Raw genomic sequence first — 12,339 nt, 5'->3', positions numbered from 1 at the left:
AAATGAATCACCTGGGAAATTTGCAAGTCTACAGAGATACAGTGATGACATCTGTATCATCTGGTGACATCTTTTCCCCAAAGCAGTAGAAAAAATGAATGCGTACACACTGCAGGGCTTGTAAAGAGTCATTTTTTCCTGCTTATTATTATACAATGAAACAGGGGTGTGCTGTCATCAAATTCGTTAACTCAGTAGGTCTATTGAATGTGAGGCAATAACACCAAAAATAAATTTCTAGAAGTTGGTAGTCGTGTGTTTTTGTGTGAAAATATGAGCTGTGCCCATTTTTGTTGCCCTGATTGTAGTATCCTCGGTGGAAATTAGCTTATACACCTGGGTGTTGTGCTCACAATGAGGCTGAGTTGAGCTGGAATCAATTAAAATCCACATCCACTGTGAAGCTATCTGACATGGGACTGAATTGTAATTAAACCTTTTCACACTGTACTCCAGAGTCAGATGGTGCTAATGACTTTTGATGGGCTTTTTGACCAGTTTAAAAAGGGCTTTATGAGATCCATCAACCGAGTATCAAGGAATGCCACTGCAGATCATTCATCCCCACATCATTCAGACATTTTATTAGTCACACAGTCTATTATTATAAATCACTCATGTTTCTCTGGTGAATTCTGTCATTTTACAATATTCTTTTCTGTGTCATTCACATTGTGGCTCTACCCGTCTCTTCATGACTTCTCAGTGCAATATTGTTTAAATACCCACAGAACAATGTGGTCTGTAGTGTATTCACATATCATATCTAAAGTGTCTTTTCACACCTTGTGTGTAATTCAAATATTTAATTTAATGTTTATTTTTGTTAATTTGTAGTCACTCCTTTTCTCTGATTGCTTCTGTAATACGTAAATTTCCCCTGTGGGGTGAAATAAAGTCATATCATATCTGCTAAATTTGAGCCATTTCTCTTTATCTTGCTACTGAATCAAAGAATTTCCCCCTCAAGGATCTTTTCTCATTTTATTTTGTTCTGCCAACTCTTTTACGCTCAAATAGGTTTTGCAATTGTAAACTCTTTTACTGTAACTCATATACTTCTCTGTTCCCCATAGTCCAGTTTTCATTTTATGCTCATCTTCTTTAGGCAGAATCATTTCCTTTGTGGCGTTCAGAATTGCTTTGCCAAAAGCAAAATCTTTAAACCTAAATTTCCCAAATCAGCACAGCTGAAAACCTTTCCATCCTCGAGTATCAATCATCTTCTAAAACTCATGCCTTACAATTTCCCAAGTTCAAATGTCTGCAACTCTTGAAGCTCGAACAGGAATGTATCTTAACAAATGCTGCTTCTGATACCTCGTTTATTTGCCTTTATCTTTTGGAGTACCTTTTTCAAACTGATGATTTTCTTCTGAAAGGAAAACAGTTCTCTAATCTAAGATGGGCCTGTTGCAGTCAAATCTCAGCAGTACTGACACTGACACTGATAAGAGAAAAGTGGGTATTTTCTCTCTCATTGGCTACATTACTCCCCTTCCCCTGCTGTTCACACTGATCAAGTTTGCTTCTCAGCCAAACCTTAAGAGAGGAGTTTTCTGTGGTCATTCGGTCGAGTACACCATTCAGCAAGAATAGGTCAAAGAAACCATAACACGCTAAAAAATGAATTTATATCCCCGTGGTGTCTGTGACCGTAGCTGGAAAGCTGAAGAAAATTGTTGCCAGGAATGCTCCGGCTTCCTCCCACCACCCAAAAATATGCATGTTAGGGTAATTGGTGAGTCTAAATGGATCCCAGGAGTAAGTAAGCATGTATGGTTGTTTGTCTCGTCTGTCTGTATGTGGCCCTGTGATGGACTGGCGACCTGTCCAGGGTGTACCCTGCCTTTTACCCTTTTACCCAATGACAGCTGGGATAGGCTCCATAGCCCCCCACCCCCTGCAACCCTAAATTGGATTAAGCGGCTATAGAAATGGATGGATGGATGAGTGTTATCAGGAATGTTTGCACATTGCCCACAGGGGGTCACTGCTGGACATGTGCGTGCACTGTGTGAGTATGTCTGTCTGTAAGATCTATTGTTGCATCTATTATGAGCTTCAGGAAAGTTCATGCGAATGGAGAAACAATGATCCTGAAAATGCTCAAAACACCCAACAAATCCAACAAAAAGGTTTGTAAACAGGTAGTTTTAGTAAATCAGAGTCAGTCACACAAGAGATTGTCAGCCAGTCAAACAGACTCAAAGTGAACACTATTTTCCCAGATATATAGAGCAAAGAAATACCTGATGTGTCACTGAAATGTTCCTGCTGCTACTCATTCAAAAAATGACACAACTCAGTTCATGTCACACAGCTCATTCTGCCCCAACATAAATTTTCACTGACAAACAATTAATATAGTCATTGTAAAACATAAGGCATATGAAAATAGTTTTAATCAAATGTACATACATATCTAGAAAAAGAAAATAACAGCATTAAATTAAAACAAATCTCCAAAAAGAGAGATTCAGTGCACCCAAAGACTTTCTATAAAACCATTTATATCACTGCTTCTTGTTTAAGGGCTGTGGTCTTGAAACATAAAATGTATTTCCATGAAACAATAGTTTTATTCACATTTTTTCAACTTATAATTCGTCTTAAAAAGATACTGAAAAGAGAAACTAGGGATAAAAAAAGTTAATTATAACATGAATCTAAGGGATAGGTATAGAAATAAATCATCAATGTGATCAAATAAGTGATGCATACACTGCAAAAAGACAGCTTTCAAAAACAAGAAAAAAAAGTACAAAAATTAGGTGTATTTTGCTTAAAAATAGCAAATTTATCTGCAAATGGAACAAGAAAATGTGGCTTGTCAAGATTTTTCAAAACAAGTAAAAATATCTAATCTCAATTAACCCACAAATACCTTAGAATTAGTGTATTTTAACTAATAATAGGTACATTTTTCTTGATTCTAATTAAATACACATGGCCTATTTTCTCAATATATTGAAAAATATTCTTGAATTAAGTAAATGCTAGAGCCATTATCTTGACATAGTGGTATGCACTAGGCCTTATATTTCTTGAAACCAGCTTGGAAACTGTTGATATTCTAGCTTCAAGCATGTACTTACTCAAAACAGGTCATAAAATCTCAGTAACAAGCTGTAATATCTTATTTAGATAATTAAGGACAGAAACACTTAAAACAAGTGAAACAGTCTAACATAAAAACTGCTTACTAAGAAGAACTATCTTATCGGACAAAAAATAAGCATATATCCCTTTGATCTAAGATATTTCTTTTTACTTAGATTTCACTTTTTGCAGTGTAGTTTTAAATGTTCCATATTTCAACTATAGGATTTAAACGGTAACTGATCATTTTGTATTTAAAACAAAGGCTAAATGTTTGTTTTCCTTCAATTTCTAGAATCAGTATTTCCCCCAGATTAAAAACTGGAGGAACTTTGAAACCTTTCACTTCTTCAGCAGTGGTCCTCCAATAAAGATCTCTCAGCATAGCAGGCAACAGTCTGTGAGGTTGAGTCTTTTCTCATGTTGATGAATGTTAATGTTCAAGAGTTCACCATGAAGAAAACACTGAATAACAATGGTGTGCATGGCAGGGCTGCAAAGAGAAAGCTCTTATTCTCCAAAAACAGCACTGCTTCCTGTCTGCAGTTTGCCAACAATCACATGAACAAGCCAGTAGACTGTTGGAAACCCATTAAAGCCCTCAGTAAATACTGTTTGTATGGTATCATGTCCTCTTTTAACAAGCTTTTTGACGTTTCTTCACGAAAGGCACAATGGACAGAAATCACTGGCATCACTCCTGCATCAGACAGTTTAAACTTCCACCAGCACAGAGCTGCAACAACGAGAGTACCCCAACCCACTCCATGTTATTATGTCCTAAATATAGTTTTTCCTCGATTCGCTATGAATTTATGAATGTAGAGTTGTTTTAGCCACTTTCGCCCCAATCTGAGTAACTTTTAGATGTAGCTCACCTTTTGGTAAAGCTTCTGATTCTTCTTCTGAGTCCTCTGACTAACGTCTACCGTGGGTAAGACTGATCAATCAGTGAGTATTTCATACAATCCTACTTAAAAAAAGGCAAATATCCGTTTAAGCTACCAGCAGAGTTTGTCTGGAAAGCTTTTTTGATAATTAAACAGAACCTCCTTTGACAGTCAGAGGAGAAAAACCTTTTTTTCATTCTTGACACAAATATGTTTCTTAAATTTTAGTAAAAAACCAACTGACCCTCTACAAAAGTTGAAATACTGTGATTCAAGCCTCATCCCTATATAAAAATATCTGCAATTTCCCCCCAATTCTTGAAATGAACTCATCTCTCAATGCTCTTAAATAAGACCCCTATCAATTCTATTTTTTAGTTGCAATGAACCCTACTTTTAGACCACAAATACAAGTCCGTGAGGTAAGAAACCTGAGAGATAGTTTGATGGCTTGTCACTGACGATGGCAAACTAACAGAAATGTTCTGCCAAAGTTATCATGGCTCGTTAGCACCGTTTCTGAGTCTTCGTAGTGCCTTTCAGGACAATGTGAGGAAATCCAACAGCCCATTTATCACAGGGCCAGAACTGCAGTCCAGGCAGAGAGTACGGTATTTCGTAGCTGGCGTCCAGGTAAGCCACCAGCGTGCTAGCGTAAGCTACAGCCATCACGATCAGAATGTGCCTGGAGGACAGAAAAAACAGAGTTTAAAACTCAGAAACAAGCTTTTTCACAAGAAATGTGAATAGGTTCAGGCAGCAAACTATAACAGGGGATTCAGTATGAATTCCATTCAACTTTTTAAATACTTAACAAAAACCCTTTCCTTACTGTAAGCGCCCTTTTTAAGTACCATATCACAATTTGCTGTGAATAAACATATTGCTGATGTGTTGAGAAAAAAACATTTCTTAATCATAGACAAAAACAATCTCTAGGAAACACGGGTAAAGATAAAACTTAAAGAAAAGAACACAGGCCAGCCTGAGCTTACCAAATGCCATGCAGGTAGCAGAAGTTAAGCCGCTGCCAAAAACTGCAGCCAAAACGGTCACTAATCCAGCAGGAGATGGCGAGCACCCACAGAGCCACCGACAGCTTGGCGAGACGCAGAACCTTCTGGTCAGTGCAGCTGAGATGAAGAGAAGATTGGCAGTCACGTCAAAATCAAAGCTGCACTGTGTGCAATTACTGTTCCCCCGAAGAGACGGATATTTCTTACCATCTCATCTCGACAGCGAGGGTGTAAAGCAGGTGGAGGCCGAAGCAGTTTAAGGCGTAGGCATTTGCTGTAGGTTTAACAAACGATGACACGGTGGTGATGACGGTGACCGCCAAGACCAGCCTTGAAAATGTAGACCTGTTGTTAGAGAGTTGAAAGAAAAGATTTCAGGTTAAGGATGAGGAGCAACATCCAGACTGATAGAGACACGTTATTTAACTGAAGGAATGAATAAATACACAGTAAATAAAAAACTAATGGATTTGCCGTGAACACTGATGAGGTTAAGGATATTCCTATGTCTACCAGAGTTCAGTGACTTTCCAAGATGTAAAATTAACACTTTTAACAGAAGCTCTGGGGCCACCTGATGTGGCGGGTCCCTGGGCCCGAGCCTGCAGGATCAGTCAGTGAGTCACACGTGTTCAGGGCGATCCACCCATTAGCTTGAAAAACTGGAAAATCACTCTGGGATTGTTTTCAGGAGCTCATTAAATTTTAATCCCCTTCTCCTATCTTGTTAAATATTTACACTGGTTGGGTGGAGCTCTATTTTTTCACACTCTCTTTTTGTCACATTAAGGTGAAGATCTCAGCAACATATTGTGTTTTTAGGACAAATACTCCTGTGGGGTGGTTGGAGAGGCTGCTTAGCCAGTACAGTGAAGGTTTCACAGTGGTGTGCCATTTTTAATTCATCTTATTATGTTAGAGAGTAATGGGTCCACACAGATTAAAGAATAGATATAAAGACTCTGAACAGACTTGTGGAGGAGCAGATCAACCATCTGTTCCTGTATTATTTGGTCCATGGCAAACTTACCTGTCTTTTATGAAAGAGGGGAAGAGTTTACGAGGGAACCAAATAGCATATCCCACTGCCAACACCCACAAGATCGACAGCTCATCCAACATCTGACCGACAAAACTAAGAGTCATGTGGAAGTATGCAGAGAAAAATCCTGCAGAGGAGAGAGGAACTGGCTTTTAATGTGACCCGACTCACATCTTCCTTTTTCTTACAGACACTTAAAACCACATATAATGGATTAAGGACTGAAGACAAACTTGTTTAAACTGACTACGTGTGCTGATAAGCTCTTACATTAATTTTTTATTTATTTGAATCTTCAGTGGCAATTAAGACAAAGAACAAAGACATTTCTGCTGCAAAATCCAAAAAGTATGTAAAGAGTGTATTGTCGCACATGCCTGTGAATAGAGACGCCACAAGTCTTATTATTGAGTTAACAGGCTCACAATATTGACAGTGATCGATTTGAGAACCAAAGTGTGTCCTATGCTGCATCACTGTAAGTGAAATATTATTCAAGACATTCTGCTGCTCCTAATTTTCTCTGAGGGAGATCATCGTACATATAAGTGTAGACAGATTTACTGCACTAATGTTGTCTTTCTGAATGGTGAATTTGTCAGACGATGCTGCTGTTATAAAATCCTGATTTTTATTAGAGCAGAGCGACAGTCTGGAAACGCTTTAAGCAATTATGAGTTAACATGTTGTCTTAATGGGCAGTTTCAATCACGGTTTCTGGTCTGTTTAGCTTTTGAGAAAAAACACAACAATAGGTGGATGAGAGCAGCTATATTAGGAATTTGGCTGTACTAATATGCACTTAATCTTTAGCGTTTTTTATTCAAATTTGCAAAAAGACAACGCTTTGGAGCATGTGTAGAGCAACTAGGCCCATTTGAGTCTAGCTGACAGTGTTCACGTAGGATTGAATCGACCCTATTAGAGGCATGGATACATCTGAGTAACATTACAGCTTTTTAAAAAAAAAAAATAAAATAAAAATATCTGCGTCTTTGTTCAATTAGAGCTCTCTTCTTTTAAACCAATGACCGTGATACTGACAGTATCTTTTATTGTATTTCAAACTTTCATATAAAACAATCTTTCTACCTGAACTGGTGACACGTGTTAAAATGTTAATGTAAAATCAGACATAATTTTCTTGTGTTCTACGGATAGAAATGACAAGTCTGCATGTGTGTATAATGGTGTTACAGCAAGACATCAACAAGTCGAACAGAAAGATCAACTAACCTACAAAGATCATCATGATCCAGACCAAATGGATCGCCAAGTTCCTCTCTTTGGCGTAAGGGTGCAGCAGGTGGAGCATGATGGGAGATATAATGAAGAAAAAAAAGCTGCTCATCTGCAGGAAAAACATCAATCTATGAATAAATCAACCAACCAACCAAAAAATGAAAAATATAACGTGCAGTTATTGAATGTGGCAGGTACCATGTAATTTCAAATATCCCTTTGAAAGTTTAAAATATTCTGAACGTTGCCGTGGAGAACTTACTGTGTTAAAGTACTCCACTACGTGCTCGGAGTGTTTGTAGTTGTTTTCACACCAGTCGATTTCTGAGCTCTCATAAGCAAAAACCTCTGCCATCTTCTCACCAGAACAGACACCTGAGAGACAGCGAGACGAGAAATGATCACAACAGATTCAGGACAGCCACACCTGCATTTTCGCATATTCAAATTAAGACGTTTGCATCATTTTTCCTTTCAGCGGCACATTTGTGTAAGTGGTTGATGAAAATCAGTTTCACTCCCTTGGTGAGTTGTATTCAGTGAATACAGTCACTTGAGCTTAGGCACATAAACATGAAAACAAAATAGCTACTTTCTAGTTTTACTTTATCATAAAGTTAAAACATTGAATTCAAAATCAAAGTAAATCCCATAATTTCTTGACCTGTTAATACCAAGTGTGTCCTGCATCTCTGTAAAACAACTGCAGCACAATATTGTTGTTTTTCTGAGAACACAATTAGATGATCTTCATGACTAAAACTGACAGACTGCGCCTTTAATGCCCCCACAACAGTGCAACTGGTAACTGAGCAGACTGTAAGGAGGTATGATCACTTGAAATTAAATAACACACTTGTGCATTTCGCTGCGTGACAAAAAGCTGTTTACTTAGATAAAGATATCTAGTTATTTGATGGTTTTATAACATTTACTATAACTGTACCCTACTGGGTTTGGAGGGGTCGTACAGATGTATACATTGACACGGACCTGCTTGCGCACTGTTTGTGCTGTTTGAGCAATCAGTGACAGGTTGCAAAATCAGGAGATGTGCAGACTCCCAAAATGCCAACAAACTGCCCGGCACACCAGGTATTGTGCCACCACAAGCAAATTACTATGGGGACTACAAACTTAGCTCAAGTCCTTTCAGTTGCACACAGAATACCAGGGACTTAATGAGATCACAATTTTGATCAAGGAGACCTTTTTCTTATTTCCATTTTTAACCTCTGAAGGGCTGAACCATTTTTTCTAAAGTATCGTCTAGACTCTAGATAGTCCTTATCATTTTGATCTGTGTTAGGAAGAGGTATGAATGAAATACAGCATTAGACACTCACTAGCCTCTATAAATATCAGGTTATGCCCTTTGGTCACATTATTGTTCCAGCTATCTTCCAAGCCCTGGTTAATAGCTTCCTAAGAGATATGCTAAATTAGTTCAACATGTGTACAATATGCTCAGGAGCACATACAGCGTATGTGCATTGTACTCCAGCAGCTTTTAGAGAATCAACTATGGGCCATTTATTTGTCATTGAGGGTAAATGTGAGTTTCATGGAGACTGTCCTCCCCATGACGACCCTGTGAGTCATGAAACCTCTTTTGGCTGTTAAAGCAATTGTGAAGTTTAAAACTGGCATTCATTGAGGTGATGATCGCTCTGTAAAATGACATATTTTACCCCAGATCATGATCATATTTATATTCATAACGTGCCATCCATCAAACCCTGAGTTTCTTCTGTCAACACCTCTGGTGAGTTTGCCTCTACTTGTGTTGCTCCCAGAACCAGCCATCAAGCAAAAGGCCCTTGGTGACCACAGTTCCACATTACCTAGGACCTAATCACTGGTCTTTCCATCCGGTAACACAAACATACTCACTGTCATCAACCATTTGTTAAAGATTGCTCTGGTTTTATCTTCAGCTTAAGAGGCTGCAAAATATGTTTTTGATAATGTTTTCAGACTTCATATCCCTCTCCAGGACATCATCTCTGATTGTGGCCCAAAATTCAGATCACACCTCTGGAAGGACTGATTCACTGGGCCCATAGTCGGCCTGTCTAACCTCAATCCAATGAGGAAAAGCAAAGCCGTTTTCATTTTAATCGAAGAAAGGTATCGGCCACACTCCTTTGAACCTCTGATCTATACCAGAAAAAAAGTTCAATCATAACCAGACATCTGTACCTCTATATCAGGCAGACCAGAAAACCAGGGTTTTAACCATATTTTTTGTTTTACTCTAAGTGGGTGGTCCAATAACCAGAAGGTTTGCGGTTCAATTCCCACTCTCGCCACTCAAAAAGATTGGTGAACTGACAGCTGGAGGGGTGTCAGTTCACCTCTTTGCCACGGCTGAGGTGCCCTTGAGCAAGGCACCGTGCCCCCATGCTCCCCGGGCGTTGTGAATGGCTGCCCACCGCTCCAGTGTAAATGGCATCTGTCTCTATGAGTGTGTGACCCTGTGCATGTGTGTGGTCAACAGGTGCCAACCCGGATGGGTTAAATGCGGAGGAGTAATTTTGTGTATTCCTGTATCCACATGACAATAAATCTGATCTTAATCTCAATCTCAATCTCTTAATGGCTCTCTACACCCGATACGCCTCTGAGCATGAAGTATCTCAAGATAGTCTTTTCCCTATCTGATGATCATCCCAACAGCGTTCAGTTTCACTCATGTGCCCACCATGAAGGTCCAACCCACCTTCCATGTATCTAAAAGTTTAACAAGGACAGTCTGCTGGTTCCCTTCTCCACCCCTCTGAATCACTGAGGATGAGCTTATGTTCACAGTAAAACCTTCAGAGGAGGAAAGGGCCACCCCTCTCTGGCAGATCTGAAGTGTTACAGCTGTCTCTCCTGAGTAGAGTATGCCCCAGTATTTTGGTGTGTGATTTTATGTATGATAGAGAAATAGTGCTATGTAGAATATAAAAACTGCATATGTATGAAAAATGAGAAGCACTGTATGAGAGATTGTATGAATGGGTGAATGAGGAAAAACATTGATAGAAGCTACATAATGGTTCAAATGTGCTACATAAGGGAGGGCTATTCACTGTAACAATTACTGTAACAAACACTATCTTGAATTAGTTTATAGCGACACACCTGTGTTCAGTTAGTCATCAGTCCCTGTGTATAAGTTCTCAATATGTGCCACTCTTAAGATGCCGTTTTGTCTTTGTTCCATTGTGTTGAGCTAGGTGTGCAAGGTCTCTCCCTATTCCCATTAATTTGCCCTTTGACTGAACCCTGATATTGTTGTTTTTTTACCTGGAGATTTTGAATAATGTCCTTTTGTCTGCTTCTTGTCTTTCAAGTTTGTCTGGCTGACTAATTACTTTTAGTTAGAACCAAGACTTGTTCAATAAACCGTGCCATTTGGATGTTTGTGCTTATCTTGTCTTTACCTACCTGGCCTCAACCGATCACACTTCTAAGTTGGATTTCCACCTGATGACCGATGAATTAGTCAGAATGGTTTATTACTGCTAACTAAGGCTTGTATTATACACCTAAATTAGAAAGGTGACCAATAACTAAAAATATAGGTCCATAGGTACAGTGGAATACAATCAAATGAAATACAAATACCTCACAACTGTGTTTAAGCACAATGCTTGAATAAACTCGCTAGATATAAATGTGATTTATAAGTGTAGATTGAGTATTAATGTGGTGTTTTCACAGTAAATTGAATATGTGACTTTAAAGGATAGTTGTTTTTAACATTTTGACCAAACGCTCTATTGATCAGCAGAGTCACTGCCACAGTTACAATGGGAATATTCTGGTGATTTCTTGTCGTAAATGTGACGGTTTTACATTTCCTCTAAATGAAAATGGACTGAAATTTAACTCTAATAATAATAATAATAATAATAATAATTAAAAAACCAGCCTCATCTAAGATTAAAAAAAAAAAAGTCACACACGGCTTGCCTCTTACCTCCCATGCTGCGGTCGTCTCAGCCTTCTGTCAGTGCTGCTTTGCTCCAGGTGGTGCAACAGGTGGTTTTAACTGGGAGGAGGATCGAAACGCTCCTCCGGCTCTATTGCTCGAAAGTGTGACGTAACTGACAATCACGCTGGTCCACATCTCTGGGGCAACATGTCACCAAAAGGAAAACGTCTGGATAGGTCTCAGTTGTCCTTTTTTTTTTTCACACACTGAATACATGTCAAAGGTTCGAAACAACGAAAAGCAGTTTAATAAATCTTCTGAATTGCAAGTTTTGTGAGCTATAAACTAGAACACGACACCACAAGTAATAAGGGTAAAAAGTCCTTTGAAGCGCTGTAAAGCCTTAAAAAATATTTAAAAAAAATCCACCCCTCTGAATTCCTGTTCATCAAGCCGATTTTCTTGGATTTTCAAGAGAAACACAAGCAGAATCAGTTGGAAAGGGCTGCTGCTGTCGCTGAACTTCACCTTCAGCTCAGCTTCAAGAGGCTGAACCGGTCCATCTGCCTCCTTGTAAACGCACCGAGTGGGCGCTGAGGTATGTTAGAGGTATGTGTGACTGTCAGTTCCTTAGAAGCATAAGTTACACCTGTAACAGGTGCAGTCCTGTAGAGGCATTCATTTTTTTATAATTATTTACTGCTAAACCCATTTCTAATCATTTTAACATACGATTTAAGTATCAGAAATGAAATATGGGTTACACTGCCAAAAGTAGTGCAAGTAGTTATTAGCCAAACTGGCACAAACCAGTGTTATATCAGTTATATTTACACCTAAACTTTACATTATTCTGGCTTATATTTATGTACTTTAGGTACTTTAGTCTAATTTCAACTATATAATTACTGATTTCAACAACAGGATTTAGTTAAATTTTTAATTTTTTTTTTTATATTAAATTTACAGGATTTAATAAGATGTTATCTTCGCCCGCAGTAAAACGATCCGTCATGCAAACGAACTGCCCTTATTAATTATTGTGGATTTGGAGTAAAAAAGCCAAAGTTAAGTTCGGTGTTGTACTTGTGAACATTTATCATTCACCACATACATGCTCAA

The 12,339-nt window shown here is 38.6% G+C and overlaps 1 protein-coding gene across 1 annotated transcript; it reads right to left on the bottom strand.

The window, feature by feature from the left end:
- Positions 1-2,157: 2,157 nt before the first annotated feature.
- Positions 2,158-11,749, bottom strand: acer1 (alkaline ceramidase 1). The gene is made up of 7 exons (XM_075484430.1): positions 11,263-11,749; positions 7,555-7,667; positions 7,287-7,401; positions 6,039-6,177; positions 5,216-5,353; positions 4,988-5,125; positions 2,158-4,677 (listed from the first exon to the last, which is right to left on the bottom strand). Exons 1-7 carry the CDS (start codon positions 11,267-11,269, stop codon positions 4,500-4,502), a joined length of 828 nt encoding a protein of 275 aa, XP_075340545.1. The 5' UTR covers positions 11,270-11,749; the 3' UTR covers positions 2,158-4,499.
- Between the last annotated feature and the right edge of the window lie 590 nt (positions 11,750-12,339).

This window comes from Odontesthes bonariensis, chromosome 15 (assembly GCF_027942865.1).
Source record: "Odontesthes bonariensis isolate fOdoBon6 chromosome 15, fOdoBon6.hap1, whole genome shotgun sequence".
Classification (NCBI taxonomy): domain Eukaryota; kingdom Metazoa; phylum Chordata; class Actinopteri; order Atheriniformes; family Atherinopsidae; genus Odontesthes; species Odontesthes bonariensis.
Note: the sequence above shows the minus strand (reverse complement) of the source record. Positions and strands in the feature narration are given on the sequence as shown.

What these genes read in the sequence shown, in the direction of transcription:
- acer1 (XM_075484430.1), bottom strand. An exon ending in TAGTGGAGTACTTTAACACA is followed by an intron (nt 7,402 to 7,554) that starts GTAAGTTCTCCA and finishes TTTTTCCTGCAG; the next exon opens with ATGAGCAGCTTTTTTTTCTT. An exon ending in TGCTACCTGCATGGCATTTG is followed by an intron (nt 4,678 to 4,987) that starts GTAAGCTCAGGC and finishes TCTGTCCTCCAG; the next exon opens with GCACATTCTGATCGTGATGG.